The 24,952-nt window shown below is 33.7% G+C and overlaps 1 protein-coding gene across 1 annotated transcript in view; it reads right to left on the reverse strand.

Moving 5' to 3' along the window:
- DCC (DCC netrin 1 receptor) overlaps positions 1 to 24,952 on the reverse strand; it is a 1,459,593-nt gene that overhangs the window by 966,850 nt on the left and 467,791 nt on the right. Inside the window, exon 2 of the mRNA XM_074202006.1 lies at positions 20,399 to 20,719. Coding sequence (XP_074058107.1) covers positions 20,399 to 20,719 — 321 coding nt within the window. The remainder of the gene's footprint in view (positions 1 to 20,398; positions 20,720 to 24,952) is intronic.

Raw genomic sequence — 24,952 nt, forward strand, 5'->3', positions numbered from 1 at the left:
TACCATGAACTTTAGCAATTCACAGGGATGTCTTTAATTACTCTTTCTCAAAAAAAAATAAATAAATTGCTTGTTCCCCCACCAAGTACACTGACATATCTCCTGCTAGGACCTGCTTGATATTCATAGTTTTCTGACTGTTTTTAATCATGATACATCATAATCCTCTTGAAACAATAACTGTTAACATGAGGCTGCTAAGTTATGAAATGTTCAACATCACTTGACAAAATTACTATTTGCTTTAAAAATTCCTCATTGTATATCTTCCTTAATAGAAGATATCAAATAGCTTGTAACAGAAAGTCAGTAATTGATAGGGACTCAGCTATATGATGAAAAGATCACAAGAATACAGGAGAATTATGGCAAACTGAATATGTGTTGGAGATTGCACACATAATGAAGAGTTAATTATGTATAATCATTAATATATGAGATGGGAATCATAGAAATAATGGAGACAATGAAATAAAAATGGGAGGCTTTTAATGTACATCCAATTTTTTTCTTTGGACTTAAGAAGAGAACAAGGGAATGGGGCTAAAAAGCATTAAGGTGTCCTTCTTGTCTTTATATCCACAGGACAGCCCAGACATATATTATAATAAAAAGAACTATTGAAGAGGCCAGTGTCAGGGGACTTGCATATTGGGTTATTATCTCAATCATGCTATTGGTCCATCTGTATCATTGTGGATGTATATTATAGTAATATAGGGTAAGGGTGAAAGGGGCAAGAGTTGGCACAGAAAAATGCAGATCCATGATACTTCAGTCAGATTATGGCTTTAGGCACCCAATATCCAAAATTTTTTCCTGGCTGTGTTGTTTTTTTTTTTTTAATCTGGGCTATGTCTTGATCCAGAGAAGAGATAAGGAAGGGTAGAGAGAGCCTTTTCCTCGCCTTTCTATGAAGGTCATGTATCCGCACAGAGATAGACAACCTGGTCAGTGGCAGGGACCAGAAGGAAGAACTTAAAGTACCAGAATTTTAGCAGTTTTTGTGGACAAAAGGACTGTTATCCCCCCCACACACAAGATCATAATAATGAGTTCATTTTTCAGAGCGAGTAAAACTGACAGATGTTTACATTATTCATATATTTATTCATTTGTGTGTGAAATGTGTTATAATTTATGTGAAAAAATTATTGCTTTTGAGCTTTGATATTGTTGCTTTGCTTCACTAACAACAGTTTCAATGGCTACTCATGAAATAAGTCAAAAACTATAGATATCCTGAGAGGGGCTGTTTGACCTCCTGCCGAGAGTCAGACTCCCATAGGCTGACAGTATACTGAAAAGAACTTGAAAATGGTTTTTGTATATAGATAAGTGAGAGAGTAAAATCCAGTTAGGGTAACTAGCCCCGAATCACCTGAATCACTTTCTCCCTGATCAAATATAGGCATAGTCTTCATTGAGCATGCAAGAGAACACTATCCCAGTGGGAGAGAAGTAGTCTCTGGCTTCACTCCCATTATTTGGTTTTGCACAGAGGAGAGATCACTTATCTGGTTAGTCAAAGAGTTTGCCTAATGTACAGACTTTAGCAATTTCATCACTTTGGACCTAAATTTTCTCAACAGCATCTGGAGGTCTTTTTTACAGAGCAGGTGAGTTCTTTATCAAGCATGTCTGATGGGTTCTCCAATTTTGATGTGAAAGGCAGAGAAGGTCAATTAGAAAGATTGGGAAAGATTAGGAAGCTCAAGTCCCTAACAAGGAACAGTCAGGACAGATTCTAGGAAAGAGAAAGTGTGACTTAGATATCCCATTAGGACAATATTGTCTGGATAAAGAGTATGAAGTAACACTGATAAGAAAATATTTACAAAACAGTGCTGAATTATGGGTACCATAGTTTAAGCCAGTTATTAAGAGATACAGCCTGACATAATAGGAACAGAAAGAAGTCAGGGAGTCTTGGGTTCAAGGCCTACCTTTTTTATATGCTGTTTGTTTGACCCTAGTCAGGTTACTCAATTTTCTATGAAGAGGTATTTCCTCTCCCAGGATTTCTCTAAAATAATGAAATCCAGTACCAGTCCCTATTGGCAAATTAGAGAAATACCCCTGAATGTTGTTCCCTGAAACAAGATGTTAGGAAACAAAATCATATTTGTTGTGACATAAAGAAATTAGGGCATGTAACTAATGAAGGAAGGAGTAAGACTCAAGAGGAGAAGCATAATAGCAATCTTCAGACATGTGAAGGGACATCATGCTCAAGAAGGTTTCAGAATGGAGCACTAGGAACGATGGGCAAAAGTTACAAGAAAGAAAGGTTTGGTGGATAGATAGCAGTCTATCCATATCAGTGCCCAGATTGGACAACAATACAGTCATAAGCAACTCTTTGCAACTGTTTAAAATATACTGTCCATGGGATTTTCTTGGCAAAGATACTGGAGTGGTTTGCCATTTACTTCTTCAGTGGATTAAAGCAGAAGTTAAATAACTTGTCCGAGGTCACATTGCTAGTAAATGTCTGAAGGCAGATTTAAGCTTAGGTCCTCCTAAGTCTGGGTCCATAACTCTATAGAATGAGTCATCTGGTTGCTCCATCAATGTGGAATATAGGATAATTATTCATTTACTGAAATAAGATTTTGATCTTTTTGAGATTCACAAAGAGGTAAGGTCTCAGTCTCAATCAAGTTTATTTCCTGTGATGGAACTACTTTTGACCCTCCTAGGAAACCACTATGTACCTTACTCCAATTTCTTTTTAATATGTATCCAAATTAACACAAAAGTCACACAGGGGAATTTCAAATATATATTTCATATAACAAAGAAAGTTGAATGCATTATTATTTATGCATTGGGGGGGATACCAGGAGTTTTCTTTGTGTTGTAGAGAGAGAACCACAATGGAAGCTTTACAGACAAATCCAAAGAGTAAAGAGGGTATTAAGAGACCTCAGGAAAATGATGACTGCTCAAATTGCTGCTCAAACAAAAGCTTAAGAATTATAAATCCTGTATCCTTTATCTCAACTACAAGAAAATCAAAGAAAGATTTATCAAACATAGAGTCTATACCCAGAGTTTGTGAGATGAAAAGATAAGCACAAGATGGATAATGTCTTTGGTGCAGCTTGCTAACTGAGGGTCTTCACAGTAACTGTCAATTGCTGTAAGATCAATACTACTGCAGTCTTTGATTGATAAATCCAGCTGCAATGGACTTTACTGACAACTATGCCTGTCACACACACACACATACACACACACACTCAGAAACACACACATACATACAATCCATAATTGCCACAATCACTTTAGTCCTGCTCTGTTGTCCAAGAAACATCAACCAAAACAATTGCTCAGAAAAAATTAGGTATCATTCAACTGAGAAATGGGTAAACTCATCATTTCCAAAATTTATGAAACATATGTTCCCTGGGTAAGACTTTATGTGCTAAATGCCAGCCCAGAGTGAATTCTTGAAATTGCATCACAAAGGCCAAAAAAATTAGTTTATAATGAAAATGTTGACAGACTCTTGCAGCCAGGATAGTGTGGGAGATTTAATGTTACCTTGTTTGACAATGCTATCTTTACTGGCATAGCAGAAAATTAAAACATTTAACATTCCTCACTTTGCCAAATTGCTTTCTTCCCCAACCTGGGGTGGCATTTGTAGTGTCATTATTTTTATAAACATCCTTGTTATTGTCACTGTGCTTAACACATGCATTCACTGCTCCCAACTCACAGCTTCTTCTCAACTGTGCTAAAAATGCTTGTTGGGGCACCATTATCCTACAATCTTATTCACATTTTCTGAAAGCAGGTTAAGTTGTAAAGGTTCTGTTGGAGTAGAGGCTGGATTTATTTGCATACCTACACATACAACGTGAGAAATGGAGATTACTAGGTCCTTCACAGTGAAAGCATCTCATTATCCTTAAAGATAGATATATTTATCTTAAAAGATAGAAATATTTACAGATATTATATTTACAAGAATTCAGAGAAATGAAAGTTAGAAAGGAAAATTATTAAAACACCTAAACCCAACCAAAACATCAAAAATCTCATATAGAATACTATTCTTTCATGCCAATTGTTGTTTGCTAAATGAACCTTACTACAGACATGGTGTATAACAGGCTTAACTTGGAACCAGGAAAGACTGTCAAAGCCTGACTTTATTCATATGTGCTATACGTCCCTGAAGAAGTCACTTAATCCCCCATTTTCTAAGCAATTCTCTGAAACTGTAAATTGTGGAAAAGTTACTGATCTGCACTGGTAGAAGTGGCTCCTAAATATTCCTTACACCAATGAAATCAAAGGTTCTCTCCTTCCTCATACTTCACTCAAAATCCTAAATCAAAACATATAGTGGATCATATAGTTTTCTTAGTACCTCTGTCTAAAACATCAGAAGCACAGAGAAAATATTTCTGTATACTTATTGATCAAATAATTCTTAGATTGTATATTATATCTGAGAATATCATTTCAGCTTGAGCCAGGTATTTTTTCAGGAAGTTGCCCTATATTCCTGATATATTATGTTTTATAAATCCATTCACAGACACTAAAACATTTAATTTTGGCTTGAAATAAGAATAAACAGAGACCTTATATATCAATACAATCAACAAGTGGTTATTAAATGTCTATTCTGTAGCTGGGCCTGACCTAGGAACTGATGATAAAAACATAATGAATGAAATAATCACTAGTCATATGGTAATACATATGAGTATTCATATATGAATCATTCTTATTACCAATAGCATAGGATCACCCTTGTTTTATACCCACATTTTCACTTCAATAACCCTATGAGGTAAGTAATATAATTCTTATTATTTCCATTGACATATGAGAAAATGAAGACCAAAAGGGTAAAGCAACATGTTTATAGATCTACAGCTAATTTTAAAGCAAATATAAAAATGGTGACCTTGGAACTCAAATTTCAGTGATCTTAGAGTTATAATGGAACACCTAAGTCCAATTTCCCTATTAACCATAATCCCTTCTATTACTTATCAAATATTTAATTAAGCTGCCTATATAGTGATAGGCAAACTATCTCCCCAACTCCAAAAATAGCACATCTCATTTTTTGTTAAATCAAATTTTTAGCATCCAGATAACTTTTCTTGTATTCAGAAATGATTTTTGCCTTTCTGCTTCAACCCACTGGTCTTACTTCAATCCTCTGTATGTGCCCCAACAGAATAAATTTACTCCCTCTTTTCAGACTTTTTGATTTTTTTTAAATGAACCCAAACTCTCCTAACCTGAAACTCTCAAAAGTAACCCAACAAAGTGATCATTTTTTTTTTAAATTCTACTTAGGCCAAATCACAATAAGCTTCCCATTTTGCATTAGTACAACAGCCTTTTTCAAAGAGACACAAATAGCTGTAGGCAGTAGAAAAAGCTGAAGAAACGGAGTTCAACTAAAAGTTTTTCCAATAACAGCCTTGTTTAAGTCATATTGATGCTCTAGGACTCTGTTTTCTCATTTATAAATGAAAAAGCTAGATTAGATATTCTCTAAGGCAATTAAATTCTAAAGCATGGGTGTCCAAACATTTAGTTCATCTGGGCTGCATCACCCAACAAAATCTTGTCAGGGGATAGAATGTATTATTATTTATGACTACAATGTAACCTATATCATCGATGAGTATAATAATGAAATGTTAAGAATGTAATAAAGTATATAATAAAGAATAATGAGTATAATAATAAAACTTACTTTTAAACAAAAATATGAACAAGTACTTTGTAATATGAATACTGATCCCACTTTTTTGATACCAGTGCATCTATATTTAGTTTAATAGACATTGTAGTGATGCATAAAATATTTTTAAGATCCTTATCTGAGAGGCAACTAGTGGATAGAGCACCAGCCCTGGATTCAGGAGGACTTGAGTTCAAATCCAGCCTCAGTCACTTAATAATTACCTAGCTATGTGACCTTGGACAAGTCACTTAACCCCATTGCCTTGTAAAAACAAACCAAAAAGAAAGACAAAAAAGGATGCTTATCTGAAAGCTTTGTTCCATATTTACTTTTCCGATGCTTTAAACAGAAAAAAAGTTGCTCACAAATACATGTACTCTCCAAAAGAGATGTCATGAACAGGTCATGTTCATGAAATGTTGGATAGCTTTCTTTAGATAGGTACAACTTATAAAAGTTCAATAAAGACACTTGAATAAATTTTTCTATACGATGTTTATCTGATCACAACTCTTTATATTATATTTGCAAGTTTGCAGGCAGCATGTTGATGGCAACTGAGAATGATACAGCAAGTATACTGAAATGAAAGTTGGAGTTTTCTCAAACTTTGAAGTTCATTCTCAAAGCCCTGTGACAAAATAGCAAATAACATATATATAAATATATATATATATATATATATATATATATATATATATATATATAAAGTTGTCTGTTGTAATTATTATGAGCCATATAATTTTTTAAATTTTTTTCATTTATTTAAGGCGATGGGGTTAAGTGACTTGCCCAAGGTCACACAGCTAGGCAATTATTAAATGTATGAGATCGGATTTGAACCCAGGTCCTCCTGACTCCAGGGCTGGTGCTCCATCCACTGTGCCTCCTAGCTGCCCCGAGTTATTTAATATTTTAAAATAAAGATTCAAATTCCTATAAGAATATCTGTTATACAAAGCAACAATAACAGCAGCAACAAAAATACAAAAAAAAAATCTGTTTGATCGCACAATGTTAATTAAGGATCAAGCTGGTCTGTGATGCTGCAATGTTCGCATATGTGCTCACCTACTCCTTCACTTTCTGGTTATGTGACACAGGCCTCATGAATGAACTTTGAAGACTACATGTGACCTACTGGCTGTTGGTTGGACATAACTGTTCTAAAGTATGGGGAGGTCTAATCTTTTAGCTCTTCTGGACTATATCACCCCCAAAAAAACTTGTCAAGGGTCACTTAAAGAATTCAATAATTATTTATGACTACAATGTCATCCATATTACCAATGACTCTAATAATACCATTTAATAATGCTTTATTAATTGGTTTGAGAGCTATACATAATCAGTGGGTCACAGGTTAGACAGACCTGTTCTAAAGATATCATAGCTAGAGCATTTAGACTGAAGACAGGAAAGACTGTTTAAATTTAGCCTTAAGATACCTAAAAACTGTGAGACCCTGGTTGAATCATTTAACCTGTTTAAGCTGGTATCTTCAAGTATGAAATGATAACCATAACTAATCTCCATAGCTGTTATGAGGATCAAATGAGACAATACTCATAAAGCATTTAGTGGTACAATTTTAGGGACAAAGTAAGTAATTAATAAATTCTTTTTAATAAGGCTCTTCCAACCCTAACGATCTATGAATGGTCCTCCTCACATTTTGATTGCATCTCTAGATGAACAAAAGCTGACAGTCTCATTTGTAAGTGAGAATATTTCATCATATAGATTGTAGCATATGCAAATGTATACATTGGAATTGACGGACCATATAGATCTAATGAGAAACATATTAAACTTGATAAGGCAATAAGGCAAGTTTACCCTCACTCCATGACGTTAAACTTTGTTCTCATTTCTTGTGAACTATATAAGAAGCACTCAGTGATACTCCCAACTACTTAGCAATTGATTCCTGCACATTGAAACAAGAGGAAAAGATTAAGTAAATAAAAGTGAGGAACAACCTAAACCCAAAGATAGAGTCTACTATGGATTGGGTACAGAGAAATTTTTTTTCATATCTTGCAAAACACATATTTCCCAGGATATCTGGGTGAATAGAACTCATAGTAAACAATGACAATAGTGAAACAAAACAAAACAACCCCCCCAAAAATAATCATTTTTATTCATTTTTCTTTATATGATATGTCACTCTCTGAGTTATTGGCTAAAAGAAAAAGCAAAATTGTTTGAACAATCGGTAAACATTATAGAAACTATAGTCCATTATTTTTTTTATTTCATAGCCAAATACTTGAAAGCATTTTTTTCCAATTTCTTACTGTCCCAATTTCTTCATCTCACATTAACATATCAGTGAATGAAATCTGTGTTTTGGCATCAATACTCAATTACTCTATCCCAGGTTAAAAATTATCTTAAAAATAATATACATATTCAATTAAACATCATTTTTTTCTATTTTTCATTAAATTTGACCTCTTGCTAATTTTTGAGACTGCAGAGTAGTGGTTTTAAGAATGTGGTTTAGAGATTTTTAAGGGTATGATACCCAAAACAGTTTCATAGGGTTCACAGTGTCAAAACTATTTCTGTTTTATTTCAGTATCTTCATTTCTAATATAGTAAATTTGAAGGGAGGTTCTTTAATAATTTTCTAGGATCCTGAGACCAAAAAATTTTGATAACTCTCCTTTTCACCTTCATCATTTCCCAAACATCTATCACAACTTCCATGATACAGTTTTTGGGGAGATTATCAAATCTAACTGCCCTTGCTCGGTTTCCTTTGCTTAAACCCATTCCTCCACTCACCCACTAAGCAAATGTTATTTTATGTGTATATTTTTCCTAAGATTTCTCCTTTGGTGATCATTATCGGTTCCTACTGGTCTAATTATATGAAGATGACTTCCAAATCTATCCTTTCCCAATCTCACTCCTGAACTCTAGTTTCACACCACCAGCTGAATAGTAGATACCTCCATCTCCCTTCAAAATTTTAAACTTAACATATTAAATAATAAAACTTTTTTCTCCAACTCAACCCAATCTTGCAAATCCATCCACTTCTCTGTTTAATTTTGTCACCATTCTATTTCCAATCATCCAAGTTCACAACCTAGGAGTCCTTCAGTTGTTATTTGCCAGTCATCTACCTCCATATGCAATATTTATTGTCTTATTGCTTCTTTGCCCACATCTCTCAGTTCTCATAGCATCTACTCAAATCCAGTTTCTCTTGTATTGCCTGTTATCTATTCTATCTATTATTATATCTTAAGTGATTTTATCTCTTGTCTGTCCTTTCTCTAACCCATTCTCTACAAAGTTGTCACCTTGATACTGCAAAACATAAGTCTTGCCATTTCAGTTCCCTGATTAGGCAACTTCAGTATCTATCTATTGCCACTAGAATAAAATGTAAACTTCTATATTTGATAATTAAAATTCTTCAAAATGTCATCCCAAATTAACTTAACAGTCTGATTTTAAATTATTTTTATTGTTGTGTACTGAATTTACTAGGCAATTGGACTACTTCCTTCCCCCATATACAATTTTCCATATCTTCTGTTTTTTGCATAGATTGTCTATCCTTATAGGGACTAATCACTCTCCTCATCTCATGGAATCCCATGCTTCCTTTCAGTCAATCCAGGTGCCCCCCCCCCCCACACACACACACACACACACACACACACACACACACACACACACACAGAATATCACAGCATTTTAAACTGAAAAGGGAGCTCAGTGGGTTTGTAGTCTAACACAATTGGAGAAAATAGCATCACTAAAACATACATCATAAGTGTTCTTGTCTAGTCTTGAATATCTCCAGTGAGGGAAGGTTTTTCCTGCCCCTCTCCCCAACTGAGAGTGCCCTTCTCTTGAATTTACTTTGCATTTATTTTAAATTTATTTAACTCTGGCTCTGGCTCTATCTCTGACACTGTCTCTCTCTGTCTTTCTGTATCTCTCTGTCTCTCTCTCTCTCTTTCTGTCTCTTTCAGTCTCTTCTTCCCCCTTCTCTCTGTGTGTTTCACCTCCTTTTCCTCCTTGAATATTGAGAACTTACTAATGATTATTACTTCCATATGGAGACATGGATAGCACAGGGAGGGTAAAGATAACAATTATATTTCACTTGGTTATTTTTCTTAAATTAGCTATTGAAAAATTTCTATTTCAAATTTAATGAACCAGGAAGAAGGGGAAGGGTTGCATTTTACCACTAATCTCCATTCTATTGATCCTATGCATGCAATGCTATCTGCTCTCCAGTCTCTGCCTTCCACTTAACCTCAACCTTCTGACCCTGAGAACTGCCCCTGGTCTCCAGAAATAAAACTCCTTCATGCCCTTTACAACACTACTGCATTAGCAATAGTCAAATAAAAACTAACATTCTAGTAAGGGTCATTCCAATCCTTTTCTGTATGGCTTCAACCACTGTGATGCAGTGGAAAAAGCACCAGCCTTGGAGTCAGGAGGGTGGGAGTTCAAATCCAGCCACGTACTATGTGACCTTGGACAAGTCCTTTTAACCTTGATTGCCTCACATCCAGGGCCATCTCCACTTGTCCTGATTCATATCTGGCCACTGGAACCTGATGTCTCTGAAGGAGAAAGTTTGACTGCTGACCTAGCACAGAACCCCCTCACGCAAATCCAATTCATGTGCTTGTCAGGTCATCACCTTCCTGTTGTTATTATCTTCAATAATAGACAAACATCATCATCATCATCATCATCATCATCATCATCATCACCACACTCCTCCTTGGCCACTGCTCTCTTATATTCACCATTAGAATCTAAATTCATTGAAGACAGATTTTCTTGCTTGCATTTAATATGACAAGTTCTCAACACAGTTCTGAGTAACATTTCTTTGTCTTCTTTCCTTCCTTCCTTCCTTCCTTCCTTCCTTCCTTCCTTCCTTCCTTCCTCCCTTCCTTCCTTCCTTCCTCCTTTCTTTCCTTCCTCCTTCTTTCATATAATATAAATTAAAATCTATAAATAAACCTACTATGAAATGATTACTCCTATTGAGCACAGGAGTCAGTAAATAAAAGACAAGGAAGAATTCCACCCATTGCCCATCAGTGGAAAACACTTTTCAATCTTACATAGTACAGACAACTTCATTTTTTCACAGATATCTTAAAATTCTAATTGTAAAACAAAACACTTATAAAGGGCATGTAATTTCTGGCAATATCATCAACCTAAATGTGCTGGTCACCAGATATTTCCCAAATACACTTTGCTTTTTAAAATACTCTTAAAATGTGTATTTATTGAAAAACAAAAACTCAAAGGTATTTGTATCATATTGATTTTAAATTTAAAAATTACAACATGGATATAAATAATAAATAGGAAAAAATCAGTGCAAAGAAAAGGTTCATAAAAGTCAGTGTTCTTTGAAATTTACTATCATATGGTCATATTTAAGCAATATTACTGAATCTATCTACTTACCATGATTTGTCTCCCTTTATCTATTATTTATCAAGAAAATCAATTTTTAGTATTTTAAAGGGTACCCCAGAAATCAAAATTGTTTTTTCTTACTTTCACCAAGTAATTGTAAATGCTATTCTCTCATTTTCATTAGAGTGTCAAAAACACTTCTGTAACTTAAAGCTTGAATGATTTTTGAGTAAAAGAATAAAGATTGAATAATTAGGATTTTTCTAATTATAACATGAATTAGCATTTAATAACAAAGGAAGAGAGGTAAAGGATTTGGGTGAAAGGAAACTCAATTTTTTAAATTTAGTTCTTTTTTTTCCTTATTGCTTTCATATTTATAATGAATATTACCAACTTCCTATTCTTATTTTTGTAATGTCATAGGATTATTTCTGCTTTTTTGTGTATTTCTAAAAGGAATATTCTATATTTGAACCTGATTCTTCAATTAACTTACATGAAGAAGGATCTTGCTGCAAGCTGGATTTCCAAATAGATTTTTCCTCATTTTTCCTTCAGAGGGGTATGAAACTATATGTGTCTACAATAATGACTGTCTTTCCTTCTGTTCTTTTATTTTCACTTTGCCAGTAGTGTTCAAAAGAGATTATAAAATCAACTCCCACTCAAGAGTTATTTGGAATATCACCTATCCATCTTATATTTCTTCTATTTTTTTTTCAAAACCACATAACTATACAGAATCAGTGATAGGCAGGGAATTAAACCCACTAACAATTCTGAAAGCTGAGCAATTCATTTTCCTACTCATCATTCTAAAATAAACATTACCCCAAGGGCCCTGAAATGAAAAGCTTTGTACTGTAAGTGAACCTTCTTAGAATAGAATTTTTAGAGTATTACAAGGCCTTGGGATAGATTTTCCAAACTGCTTCTCTGTGTGAACTTGACCTCACAGGCGAGATCTTTGTTTGTTCCAGTGGAAAGGAGGAATATAAGCATTTTTCCTTAGTGTTTCCTTTCTGAAACATGAGAGTACCTAAGGCAATGTAGTTTATTCCCCTTCCTTTTCAGACAGGCTTCTCCTCTTATTTCCTTTTGAGCTAGAACTTAAAGGTCAGATTATCACTTCATAGAATGCCCATTCTATTGAGTTAATTTTAGCTTGTCTCACCATAATATGCTTCCACTAATTATTTCATAACTCATTTAAATAAGAGGTAATCTAGAAGGGAATTCATTGAAACAACTATTCAAGTAACTAATTATTTTTAAGCACAGGAGAATTTTAATTATGATGCCTGTATTATTTAAAAGCAGAGTGCTACAATTTGTATCTTGAAATATCTATTGTACTCCAGAGTTAAAAAAAAAATGTGTTTCTGAATGAAATCCCAGGTCAAGCTTTATGTAATTATAAGGGTACTGGAGAAATGTGCTAATGAAACTTGGATTGGAAAGTTATTAAATGTGTCAGAAAGGATTAAAAATTATAACTAAAATTTTATTCTTATAAAGATTATATTTATACAGTATATATATAATATTAAATTTTATCATTGACACAGGATAATGCACCATTTATCATTCTCCAATATCTCTGCAATGATCCAATTTTCTATTTAACCCAGCTATCTTTGTATAGTTAAAGGAATAGACTTATACCAAGTATAGATAATTAAGAGTTGGTGCTGGATTCCAGAATACTTGAGTTCAAATCAAAATGAAGAGACTAATTAGCCTTATGACCCTTGGCAATTCATATTACCTCTGTCTGTCTGTCTCAGTTTCCTATAGTGTTTTCAGGATTATGCTATATAATGTTTCTAAATGACATCAATGGCTTGGCAGCTAGTAGATGCATAATAAGTTCCACTTTTCTTCCTACCTATTGAAGTCATCATGATCCCTAGTCCCCTTAAAGCCTGCTCTACCTCCTGATTTCTCAAATCAAGATAATTCTTACATAATTCTGCAATCTTAAAATCTTAAAACATTGAAAAACCTCTAAATTATATTGGACTCCCAGCTCTGTTACTTATTGCCTAGATGATTGTGAACATGGTACTTAACCCTCTAAATCTTTTACTAAGCTGTAAAATAAAATGATTTTATTAATTAAGGTACCCTCTAGCCCTAAATTATATGTTTTCTTGAGCTAATTATACTAAATTCTGTTGATCCTTATACTCAAAATGTTCCTTACATTAATGCTTTTCCTTTCTTCGCTTTACCACTACCTTATATTGTCCTTTTACCTTCATATATAGATTATTATAACTCTCTGACATGATTCTGCTATTTTCCCCAACTATCAAATGATTTGCTGATGCTTAATCTTCCATCATCTTGTTGTTATTGTTGTTCATTTGTTTTCAATCATGCCTGACTCTTCATGAAATCATTTGGTGTTTTCTTAAGACAGATATTAGAGTGATTTGTCCTTCTCCGGCTCATTTTGCAGATGAGGAAACTAAGGGAAACAGGATTACATGACATACCCAGGGTCACATAGTAAGTATTTGAGACCAGATTTGAACTCACTCATTAGTTTCATCAACTCCAGGCTTGGCATTCATTGTAGTGCTGATCTGCTCTACATGGCTCCTTGTTTCTCTCTAAGTATAGCCCAAACACTTTACCTTGATGTTTACCTCTCCAAGTTTTGGCTCATTCATAGTTCCTGCTACTCCATGCAACTTAGATTCTGGACAAATTATACCACTCTTTTCTATTTCCATAAACACATTACAAATCTTCTTATCCCATTGTTTTTGCTGAAGCTTTTTTCAAAGCCTAGAATGCCCTACCTTTTGCTCAGACTCTCTAATTTCTACCTATTCTTCTAAATTCTTTTCAAGTATAATGCATATGGCCTTCAAAGTCAGAAGTAGTTTTATCCTTTTCTGAATTCCTATAGGACTGGAAAATATTATTTTCTACCTTGCATTCTATATTTGGAAAGATACTTTTCTCATCCATTAAATGATAACATTTATAATGGTAAAGCTATCTGGCACAATGGATAGAGTGCTATAAGTTACAATCCAGCAGACCTGAGTTTGAATCTGGATTCAGACAATTACTAGTTATGTAGCCATGACCAAGGCCCTTAACTTCTGTCTATATTTTGTAAAAGGGAATAATAATTTGTAAACTGTGAATAATACAAACATCTTCCTCCCAGGGTTTCTGTAAGAATAAAATGAGATAATATTTGTAAACGACTTTGCAGACTTTAAAGTGCTATTTAAATTCTGACTGTTGATGATAAGGATGAGGATGGTATATTAATGATAGATAACATTTATGTAGCAACTACTATTACCAGGTACTATGCTAAGTACTTTATATTTGTCTCCTATGTCAACACAGGGCAGTGTATTGAGCAGCAGACACTCAATAGATATCCTTTGAATGAATGAATATATAAATGAGTAAAATATGACAAATATATAATTCACTATCTGAAGAAATTTGTGTTAAGAGACACAGAATCTCAGGAGTTCTAAAGAACTGAGGAGCCATCTAACATCTCATAACTGAACAGGAATCCTCCCCACAACATCCTTTAAAAGGATTTATTCAGTCATTATTTAGAGATCTTTAGGGAAGAGGGAGCTTCTGCTGAATTGTGTAATACATTGGACATTACCTTTCTACTTGTAAGGATGATTTTTTTTAAATATGGAGCCAAAATCTTTTTTTCAAGTAGCTTTCACCAGTATTTCTGATTTTGCTTATGAAGTCCCAGTAAAAGAAATGCAATCCTACTCTCATACATGATGTCTTCAAAAGTTAAAATATTCTCTTTTTTAAAGTGTCTTATTTAGTATTTTATTTTCACCAATTACATGTAATTTTTAACTAAAATATTTTTCAAAAATATCATCCCCCCAACCTCATTGCCACTGCTCTCCCATGCTTTCTCCACTGCAAGCTAAACATCACCAGATCCTTAAAACAAAGATCCCATTTTTTATATAATATCATCACCAAAATAATTATCCTTCTCTCTATTCTTCCAAGACTGGGAATCAGAACTAACCACAACAGTAAAGATGGAGCCTCATCAGAGAACTTAATAGAAAGGTTATTATTGTTTCTCTTTTTCCTGACTTTGTTTCTCAAATGCCTCATTCACTCAGTTTTGTTGGTTGTCCTCGCCCATTGTCATTCCTGACAATTCCTGAGTTTGAAAATCACCAACACCTCATCTCATAGTTTACAAATGAAGAAGTGGGATAAATGGTTGATTACAAATCACATAAACAGTGATTATAAGATCTAGAGCCCAAATTTTGGTTCCCTAAATCCATATCCAGTGCTATTTCTTCTGCATCTTCCTGAATCTCTTAAGGGATCATGTGATGTCTATCTCTAGAACCCTAGAACTTTTTTAAATGTCAAATAGTGCAAACAAATATCATCCTCATCTTCATCATCATCCTTACTGCTTTATTCTTAACTTTTAGAATAGAATGCAGGTAGAACAGTTCAGAAGTAAATCTGTAACCTATCCACACTCCTTCATATTTTCTATGCATTGAAACAGTATACAAGTAGGTAAAATATTGTATTTTGTTTCAGTAATTGAAAGAAAGTATTAAGAAGTAATTTCATCTTCTGCAGGCTCACTGAAAGCATCTTTGGAATAATTCACGTAAAAAACAAGATGATAGGAATAGGGGTGGCTAGGTGGTGCAGTGGATAAAGCACTGGCCCTGGGGTCAGGAGTACCTGGGTTCAAATCCGGTCTCGGACACTGAATAATTACCTAGCTGTGTGGCCTTGGGCAAGCCATTTAACCCCATTTGCCTTGCAAAAAAAAAAAAACTAAAGAAAAAAAGATGATAGGAATATCTGTTTCATCCTATCATTATATGAACTTCTTCTACAGGGTCTCAATATATTGAAAATATTTTTCCATTTCATATAATTTCATGAATTCAGACCCTTGAATATATGTTTATATAATTAAAAGTTTTTCTTATATATTATAAATGAACATTAATTTTGGATAACTGTAGGTAATGTAAGTCTATTTTTCCAGGACAGGTTATTTGTTGAGTTCTCAAGGATATTTTGTGGTTTGCATTTGGATGCTGCTGCTGCTGCTAATGATGATGATGATGATGATGATAAAACGATGACAATTTTTCTCCTTTATATTTGGTAAACACCAATGTGTAGACCAAAATATTGGTAAATTGAGTCTTATTCATTTCACTCATTAAAATAAAGTCTTGAGTGTCTATAATATTGTCTCTCTTTTCCAGGTAGAAAGCAACTTAAATTTAAAATCATACATTTTGATTTCTTATTTCTGCAGTGAACTTCCTTCATATCATACATAAGTTTTCTTATCTGTCAGATAGAAATAAAACCTGTCCTACTTATATCAATATGAAAATACTCAGACCATTTCATAGTGTTAAATCTGTCAAGATATTAATGGATACTTTTGTCTTCTTTTAGCCTTGCTATAGCAAGAATTTTCTGTATTCTTTATGTGACAGTAAATGATGTTGAGGGTTAGACATAAGGTAAAATTTTCAAAGCATTAACCCTATAATATTTAACATTTGGTCCAGTACAATAGAGGTTGAATTTGATAATTTGTGGTAGCCATATGAAAAAAATCAATAGATTCTATCTATGTCATACAAAATTAACTATCAACAAGTTGAAAAAATCATTTAAATCAGTTATTCATCCAGCTGTACACAAAAAGCATTATTTGATTAAGCTCATTTTTAACTACTTGTCTAAGGCAAAAACTTTGCATTTATAAACATCCAATGCATCATTTCAATTGAAATTTGCTTCATATCCTGTTATATACTCATATATTTACTGAAAAGTTCTTTTACCACACCATGAAAGCATCAATAAAAAGTAACCTCTTCTATGAGGAAAGATCATGCCATGTTTATTTCTTTTCTTAGCTGTTCTCATGAACTCAGATGGGCAACAAACCACTTTATGAATATGGAGACATTTCCTTAGATTCAAAGCATTTCTAATCAATTCAATTAAAATGAAATGTCTAAGAAGTCAGAGGATGGGGACCATAGAAAGCTTAAAAATGCCTTTCTCAGATCTTCCAAACGCAAATTTACTATTTTTGATCAGTTATTGGTCAATTCCAACTTTGTGACCACATATAGACAGAGGATAGATAATTAGAAGGATACATAGATTGGTAGATAGATAGATAGATAGATAGATAGATAGATAGATAGATAGATAGATAGATAGATAGATGATAGATAGATAGATAGATAGATAGATAGATAGATGATAAATAGATGTACATATCCATGTACTTGGATATATGATAAAATGTCCAACCAATACTTACTGGAAAAATAAAAGATCAATGAATACAACCATAACTTGAGGTACAGCAACCCCAAATTGTTTGAATGACCCAAGTTAAACACTAATCAGATAATTCTTCATTTGCTATTGTTTGTGGTAGGCATATTATCTCTCCCATTTTGTCATTTTAATCAGAACTATTTAGTTTTGTGAAATGGTTTCAATTTTGGGTTATGCTGGTTACATAATAGAAGATTTAAAAACTAATGCTGTCTATCTTAGCACACTGTCTTATTAAGTGGAATATTGATAGTAGGTAACTTGCTAAATTGGTTGAATAAGATGTTAGACTAGGAGGCAGCTCTCAGGTTATCTTCACAATTCTCATTCCCACTTCAGACAAGAATACTTTTGCAAATAGTGAATGTCAGATTCAGAATGTCAGAAATTCCTAGAAAATCATATGAAGAGTGCATGGCAAGTTTTTTTGCTTACAATATGATTGATTAAGGAAAAATTTCTCTTGTCACATTTATTTATTTTAAAAAAATTGAAAGCACAAGTGGAAAGAAGTCTTTTATGAAACTTTAAAGGTTGTTATGCTGTTTTCAGACATTGGGGCAGTTTGTCCAGAACAAATTTGGCTGTTGCTTGGTGACTGGTTTATTAACTTCTAATGCCTTAAAATGAGATTAAATCAGACCCAAAGTTTGCATGAGGAAGATCTATGCCACCACCTCATCCCCATGCCTCCCAAATTCCAGTAGTTTGACAGTCTTAACCTCTGAAGATATAACATTGATGAATGCTGTGTTGCCAATAACATAGTGAGCATCTAAACTGCTGTGAACAGCCCTATTGCCTCCAAATGATATAATCTAAGATGAGATTGTAGCTCAGTGACTGAATACTTTACTTTCCTTTTGCATAGGATACTATAGCCCAAGCCTCTTTATTTTAATATATTGCAGGAATGCAATCTTTCTTCATTTTCCCCTTTGAAAGAGAAGCCTATAAAAAACTGAATCTCAATTGCAGTAAGCATGAAACCATATCAACCTCCCTCATCAGGACATTCTTATGTGATATAAGACCCAGATTTGCTTTTTGAGGCTGGCATCAAACAGCTGCCCAAATTCATTCTGTTTTGCAGGGATATTCAGGTATCATGGAGATCTAAGAGACTAGGGAAATGGATGAATTCAGAGTTGGAGGGATGTGATGGCAATATCTTCACCTCCTTCTGGGCATTCCTCAGTAATTCCTTGCACATATCACTTGGATTCATCATCATTAGCACTGAGTTTGAGTCCTTCTTATACTTATTGCTCATCAGTCAGGAGAAAGGCACCGATCATTCAGAAAGATCACTTGGTTTGGAGTCTTGAGTCTCATTCCTACTTATTCCTAAACTAGCCCTTTAAACATATTCTATGTCTTCATTATTCTTTACTTGTAAATAATTTAAGTGATTCAAAGGTAAGGAGGCTGTAGAAATGGGTGGGTGGAGATTTTCCTAGCATTTGTATACAAATGAATTTACTGTTAGGGTACAAAGGAAATGAAAATAAAATAGAACTAGGGTCACCTACTGGTTCAGAGGAGTTTCATGGTAAGGGATAATATGCATTGCCATTTACTTTTTCCTTCTGGTACCAGAAGGTTGATCATTCTAGGCAGCTCAGTGGTGTAGGATCTAGAACGCTAGACTTGTAATCAAGAAGTCCTGATTTCAAATCTGTTTCAGGCCAACCTCAATATCTCTTAGATCACAGATTGCTGTGTGGATAAAAAAAGATAATATATGCAAACAGTCGGCAAACTTCAAAGTACATAGATACCATTGATGATGATGATCTACTTAAATATGTTGATGTTGTTTTTAATATTAACTAACAACTACCATTTCCTCTCCCAGGATTGAGTTCCAGAAAGGCTAAGCTCCTTCAGAGGGTCTAAATATGGGAGAGGGTGAACTAAAATGAATACACATACTAACAAAGCAATATTTGATGGTTAGAAGACTGAATCTGATCTGAGTAGTGAAGTTAAAGATTTTAATTCCCAAATGTCCACTAGGACAGATTATTGAGTAAGCTGTTAGAGATAAACCCAATTTAAAGCAACCACATGCTATGTTATTATCCTATTGCAAAGGAGCCAGCTTACATAATGAGAGCTAGAATATAAGGTTAGCTGAAGATAGCCACTTACATTCCTAAACTCAATTCATTCCTTTTATTCCTGTGTTGACCCAGTTAGAGCCTCTTTGTGTACCAGACGAAAATTAAAGTCCAACTTCAGGGGAATACAACTTCATTATAGAAACACAGGCCAAAGTCTGATTCATCTTTATGTTGGCCTGACACTGCAGTGCCCAATCGAGATAATTATGAGCTGCCCTCTAACAAGAAAAGGTGTGACAGAAATAGCAGCAGATTGCAGATTCCAGGAATTTTAATGTGTTGTTGCCTGTATCTATGTTGCTGCAAAGCTTCCATATAAGAAGAAAAAAAGAAATAAAGCATCCAGTCATTCAGATATGTAGTCTAAATATTGACCACCATTAAAATATTTGAAGATATCTTTAAGACTGGAGGAATTCACCATTTATTTTAAGATTGAGATTTCTATAGATAGTTCCATTGCCACTATTTTCATTCAAATCAGAATGCCCTTCAACCAAAAAGCTAGTCCATTTGCAAAAACTCAACATTTACAAAACTGCACTACAAAACAAAATACATGCCTTTAAACCTGTCTTTCATTATCAGATTCTATTTGAAAAGAAATATAGTGTACATGAAAGACCAAACATGAATTTCCTTATTTTTCTCCATATTGTAAAAACTACCAACTGTTCTGAGAAATTTCTTCTTGGACCTCCAAAAATAACAAAAGAAGTCAGTCACCTACCTGCTACTGAAACTTTAGCGGTTCGACTGACGATTGCCCCATAATCTCCGAGTGACGCTTCACATTGGTAAAGACCCTCATCTGGTTTATGATGTCTGGAGTGGATTATATTTTGTATTAACAGGGAACCATTTGGCAACTGCTGTTTCCGCTCATCCATGGCTAAGGCTAAGTGGACACCATCCTTTTTCCACTTGATAACTGGAGCTCCTTTTTCTGACTCTGCTGAGCAGTTCAGAAGCACATTGCCTCCTCGCATGGTGACAGCATCAGAAGGTTCTGACAGGAACCGGAGGGATGTAAAACTCTTAATCTGGGAACCTAGATAAGGAAGAAGTGGGAAATCACTTTATTAATTTAGATATCAAAAAATGTTTGAAAAAAGTTAAAGCTATATTTGAAGCCTATATTTGATCTCATTTAGATCTCATAATGTATCTCATTTGACTACTTGCTAATTGTCAGTACTTCCCGAAAATGTAAATTTTTTTAAAAAATTGTTCTTACAATCAAATAGAAAAATATGTGCATGGTTGATATTAGAACATCAAATGAAATACTTGAAAAAGATGAAAAGAACACAGAGTGTCAAGAATTCAGACAAACCTAGGTATACCTACATTCCTAAGTTATCTAATAAACCAAAAATTGATAAAGAAAAATGATGCTATATTGTAAATGTATATGCATACATATTTTATGTTTTCATATATGTTTACATATATGTATGCATATGTATGTGCATAAAACAGTTTCATAGCTCTTTACGGTTTGCAATTTTTCACAAAATCTATTTGAGTAGTGCACATATTGTTCTTATTCTCATTTTGTAGATGAGGAAACTGAAGCTCAGAGAGGTTAAATGATATACTTAAATTTGAGTGATTTGCTGTATACCCTTACTGCCTTAACTTTGGATAAGCCTTTTAGTCCTTACTTGTTTATTTAAAAATTGAAAGGCTAGGTGGCACAATGGATATAGAGCACTGGCCCTGGTCAGGAGTACCTGAGTTCAAATCCAGCCTCACTTAATAATTACCTAGCTGTGTGGCCTTGAGCAAGCCACTTAACCCCACTACCTTGCCAAAAAAAAAAAAGAAAACAAAACCCTAAAAAATGAAAGATTCAGACTACACAATCAAACACTAGGGTATCTTCCAGCTCCATTTTTTTTAATCTTAAGTGTTTGAGTTATTTTTTTTTGAAATCTAGTCTTTAGATTTCAAATCCTATGCCATTAGCATAATGTGAAATGATATTGTAATTTTTATTGTATGAAGGATTCCTCAATTTCAATCTAAAAACAAAGTTCACCTATTAAACTCTCCTCAAAAGATTTAGCAAAAGGTTAAGAAACATTTACTCTGTTATAATGTTTTATATAAAAGTGAATCAATTCTGATTCCTGTTAACATTCAGAAAAAAATATTGAGCATTTCAAACTGAGGAGACATCAGAAAAAGGATACAGTATAGCTATAACCTGAAGCCATCAAGCCCAGTAGATCAAAGTGTCTTATTTTTCCCTTTTTTAAATAACATTGACTGGGCTTTCAAACACAAAGCATTACAGATGACTTCCTTCCTTCCATAAAAAGAGTATATGAATTAAAGGAAGGGCTATTATTCAGGAAAGCTAAGGGAACTATTTCATTAGTAAAAAAAATATATAATATTCTTTCTAGGGTTACTAGAATGGTTTTTAACTTGTGTTTAGTTTAGTTTAGTTTATTTTCAGTAGGCCTATATGGATGGGATATCATGAGGTCATATAGTTCATTCACCTGTCTCATCCAGGAATATTGCTTTACTAATAAAGACAAATCATTTTTAATTCTCATATTAGATGCTTTGTTTTGTTTTACTTTGGGGAAAGAGTATCTACAATAGTTGTAGATTCTCTTGGTAGTCTTCATTTACATTTAAATATGTGAACACAAACACACACACATACACACACATACATACCTACACTAAACTTTATATTCCAACTGAATTTTCTTGCTATCTTCTGTGTAGGAATGAAGAACAGATAAGCATGTTTCTTCATTTCCTTGAAAATAACCAGCCTATAGTTGTATTATCTCCAAGAAATTTAATTAGCCCTTCCTGTTTTCCATAACTAAAAATCTCACTACTCATTCTCTGATTCCTTTTAATTTTGCCATCATCAAAATTAAAATGTAATTATTAGAATCAAATGTAATATATACATTAATGAAGTCCTAATGATGCCCTACCTCATTTTCCAGTTCTTTTAAAAAAAAAAGAAAGAAATCTACTATGCAATTCCTATATTCTGTGCTCAAGTAAAATTGTACTACTTGAAGGAATACACATCTGTACACATCAGGTACTTTGTTATTCCCTTGCCTTTATTGGTGATTCTACTTCCCTCTCCATGAAGTAAACTTCACTCACTGAAATCCTATCTATCTTTCAAGAACTGAATCCGATGATTTCTATTTCAGAAAATTTCCATAATCCTATAAATCGGAAATAATTTTTTGGTTATACTCAATACTTAAAACTTTATACTCTATTTGGTTTATAATTCTCCAAAACATGAAAATCTATTTTTGTATTACAGTTATTTGTGCAAACATTACCCTTTCATAGATTCTTAGCTCCATACGCATAGAGATAGCTTCCCTCCACACTCCTATACCTAAATGCACTTTTACCATTATATCTGTTGTTTGTAGCAGACTAACATCTCTTTTGTATATTACTGGTTGTATCAATTCCCTACTCAAAAAAATCTTCCATGTCACCTTATTGACTGTAGATTTAATTCAAAATTCCTTTACCTGGCCTTTGCAGAATTCTACTAGTGCCTATTACATTTCAGTTTTAACTCCTAATAAACCTTATGCCTAATAAACATCTAGAGCAAGGTTAGAGAATTGTTTTACTGCCAAGGACTATTTGAATATTTATAACATTATCCATAGATGATATTTGGTCAAACATTTAATTCATTAACCCCTAAAAAGTTACAAGATTTATTGAATTTTGAGTCCTGCCTGCAATTGTCTTGGCACCACCAGACCAAATCGGCCAGTAGACTGGAGGTTCCCAGTCTCTGCTCTAGATAAAAGATAACAAAAATGAGACCTATAAAATTTGCTCCCTACTCTAGCTTGAACCAGGATTAAAAGGAAATTGATCAAAATGCAACATAATAAATGAAATATAATATATCATAGATAAATTTAATTTGTGATTTTTCTAAGTCAATGTTTAGCCTGGAAGAATCATTTCTAATTGAAGTTTGACACCATTGCTCTACATCATGGTCACAACAAACAACTCCAAATCCCACATAATAACTTCTTGGTCTTTATGATTTTTTTTATTTATATTTCCTTTGTCCTGTACAGCTTCTTGAATTTTAACCTGCCCTTCAAAATCTCATTAAAACAGGGGCAGCTAGGTGGCGCAGTGAATAGAGCACTGGTCTTGGAGTAAGGAGTACCTGGGTTCAAATCTGAACTCAGACACTTAATAATTACCTAGCCATGTGGCCTTGGGCAAGCCCTTAACCCCATTGCCTTGAAAAATAAAAAATATATATTTAAAAAAATTATCCTGAAAATGTTACTTTTCTAATGCCTCTCTATTCTCCTTAATACATAGTGATACAGTACACACACACACATACACACACATGCACACACATACATACAAACATACAAATGCACAATACATTTTGCTTTACACATTTTAAATAATTAATTATACATGCATAATTTCAGTTTCTAATATGTCATATCCTCTTAGTAAAATCCAAACTCTATAAGGTTAGGACTATTTTTGTAGTCAGTCAACATAGTTCTCTGAAGCTAATATGTGCTTGATTGAAATTTAATTAAATTATTAGTCTTTGTCAATTCCACTTTAGATTAGAAATAAAAAAATAGCACAACATGGAAACTCCATTTGGGAATCCATTTTTGAGTTCATTGTGTTTCCTAGTAAGTTATCCTCTTCCTTTTGTGCATATTTTAGTCTGTTATTTTTGTTCCTTCTGTTGACAATTGCACTTTTGCCCTCTGAAATGTATGATGCATTATGAACTAGTCTTGTTACCCATCCCAAATAATACCTGCAACCTGATAAAACTGAGATTAGTTACAATTTTAAGAGTTTATTTTCAATTCCCCTTATTAAAACCATTGATAGTGTTATTAAATAATACCACATCAGCAGTGTTTTGCTATCAAGGATACTAATGTTCTACAATTGGAATCAAAAAGTACTATTTGGACTTGTTCCAGCTAATTATGGGGTAATCCCACTATAGCTTCCTCAAAGATGGAGTTCTTGGCTTTATTACTACCCTGACACTATGTCTTTTAGTAAATCATTTAAAATCACCTGGGCCTTAATTTCGTCTTATGTAAAGTGAAGGAAATAGAAGACTAGATGACTTCTCATCTCCCTTCTGGCTCTAAGCATCTGTGACTAGTAATAAGACTCAAATGAAATCCAAGGAGATTGTCTCTACTGTTTGCTCTTTGTTCATGTAGTCTCCTACTTTATCGTAGAAAGA

The sequence above is a fragment of the Macrotis lagotis genome, chromosome X, assembly GCF_037893015.1.
Source record: "Macrotis lagotis isolate mMagLag1 chromosome X, bilby.v1.9.chrom.fasta, whole genome shotgun sequence".
NCBI classification, from domain to species: Eukaryota; Metazoa; Chordata; class Mammalia; order Peramelemorphia; family Peramelidae; genus Macrotis; species Macrotis lagotis.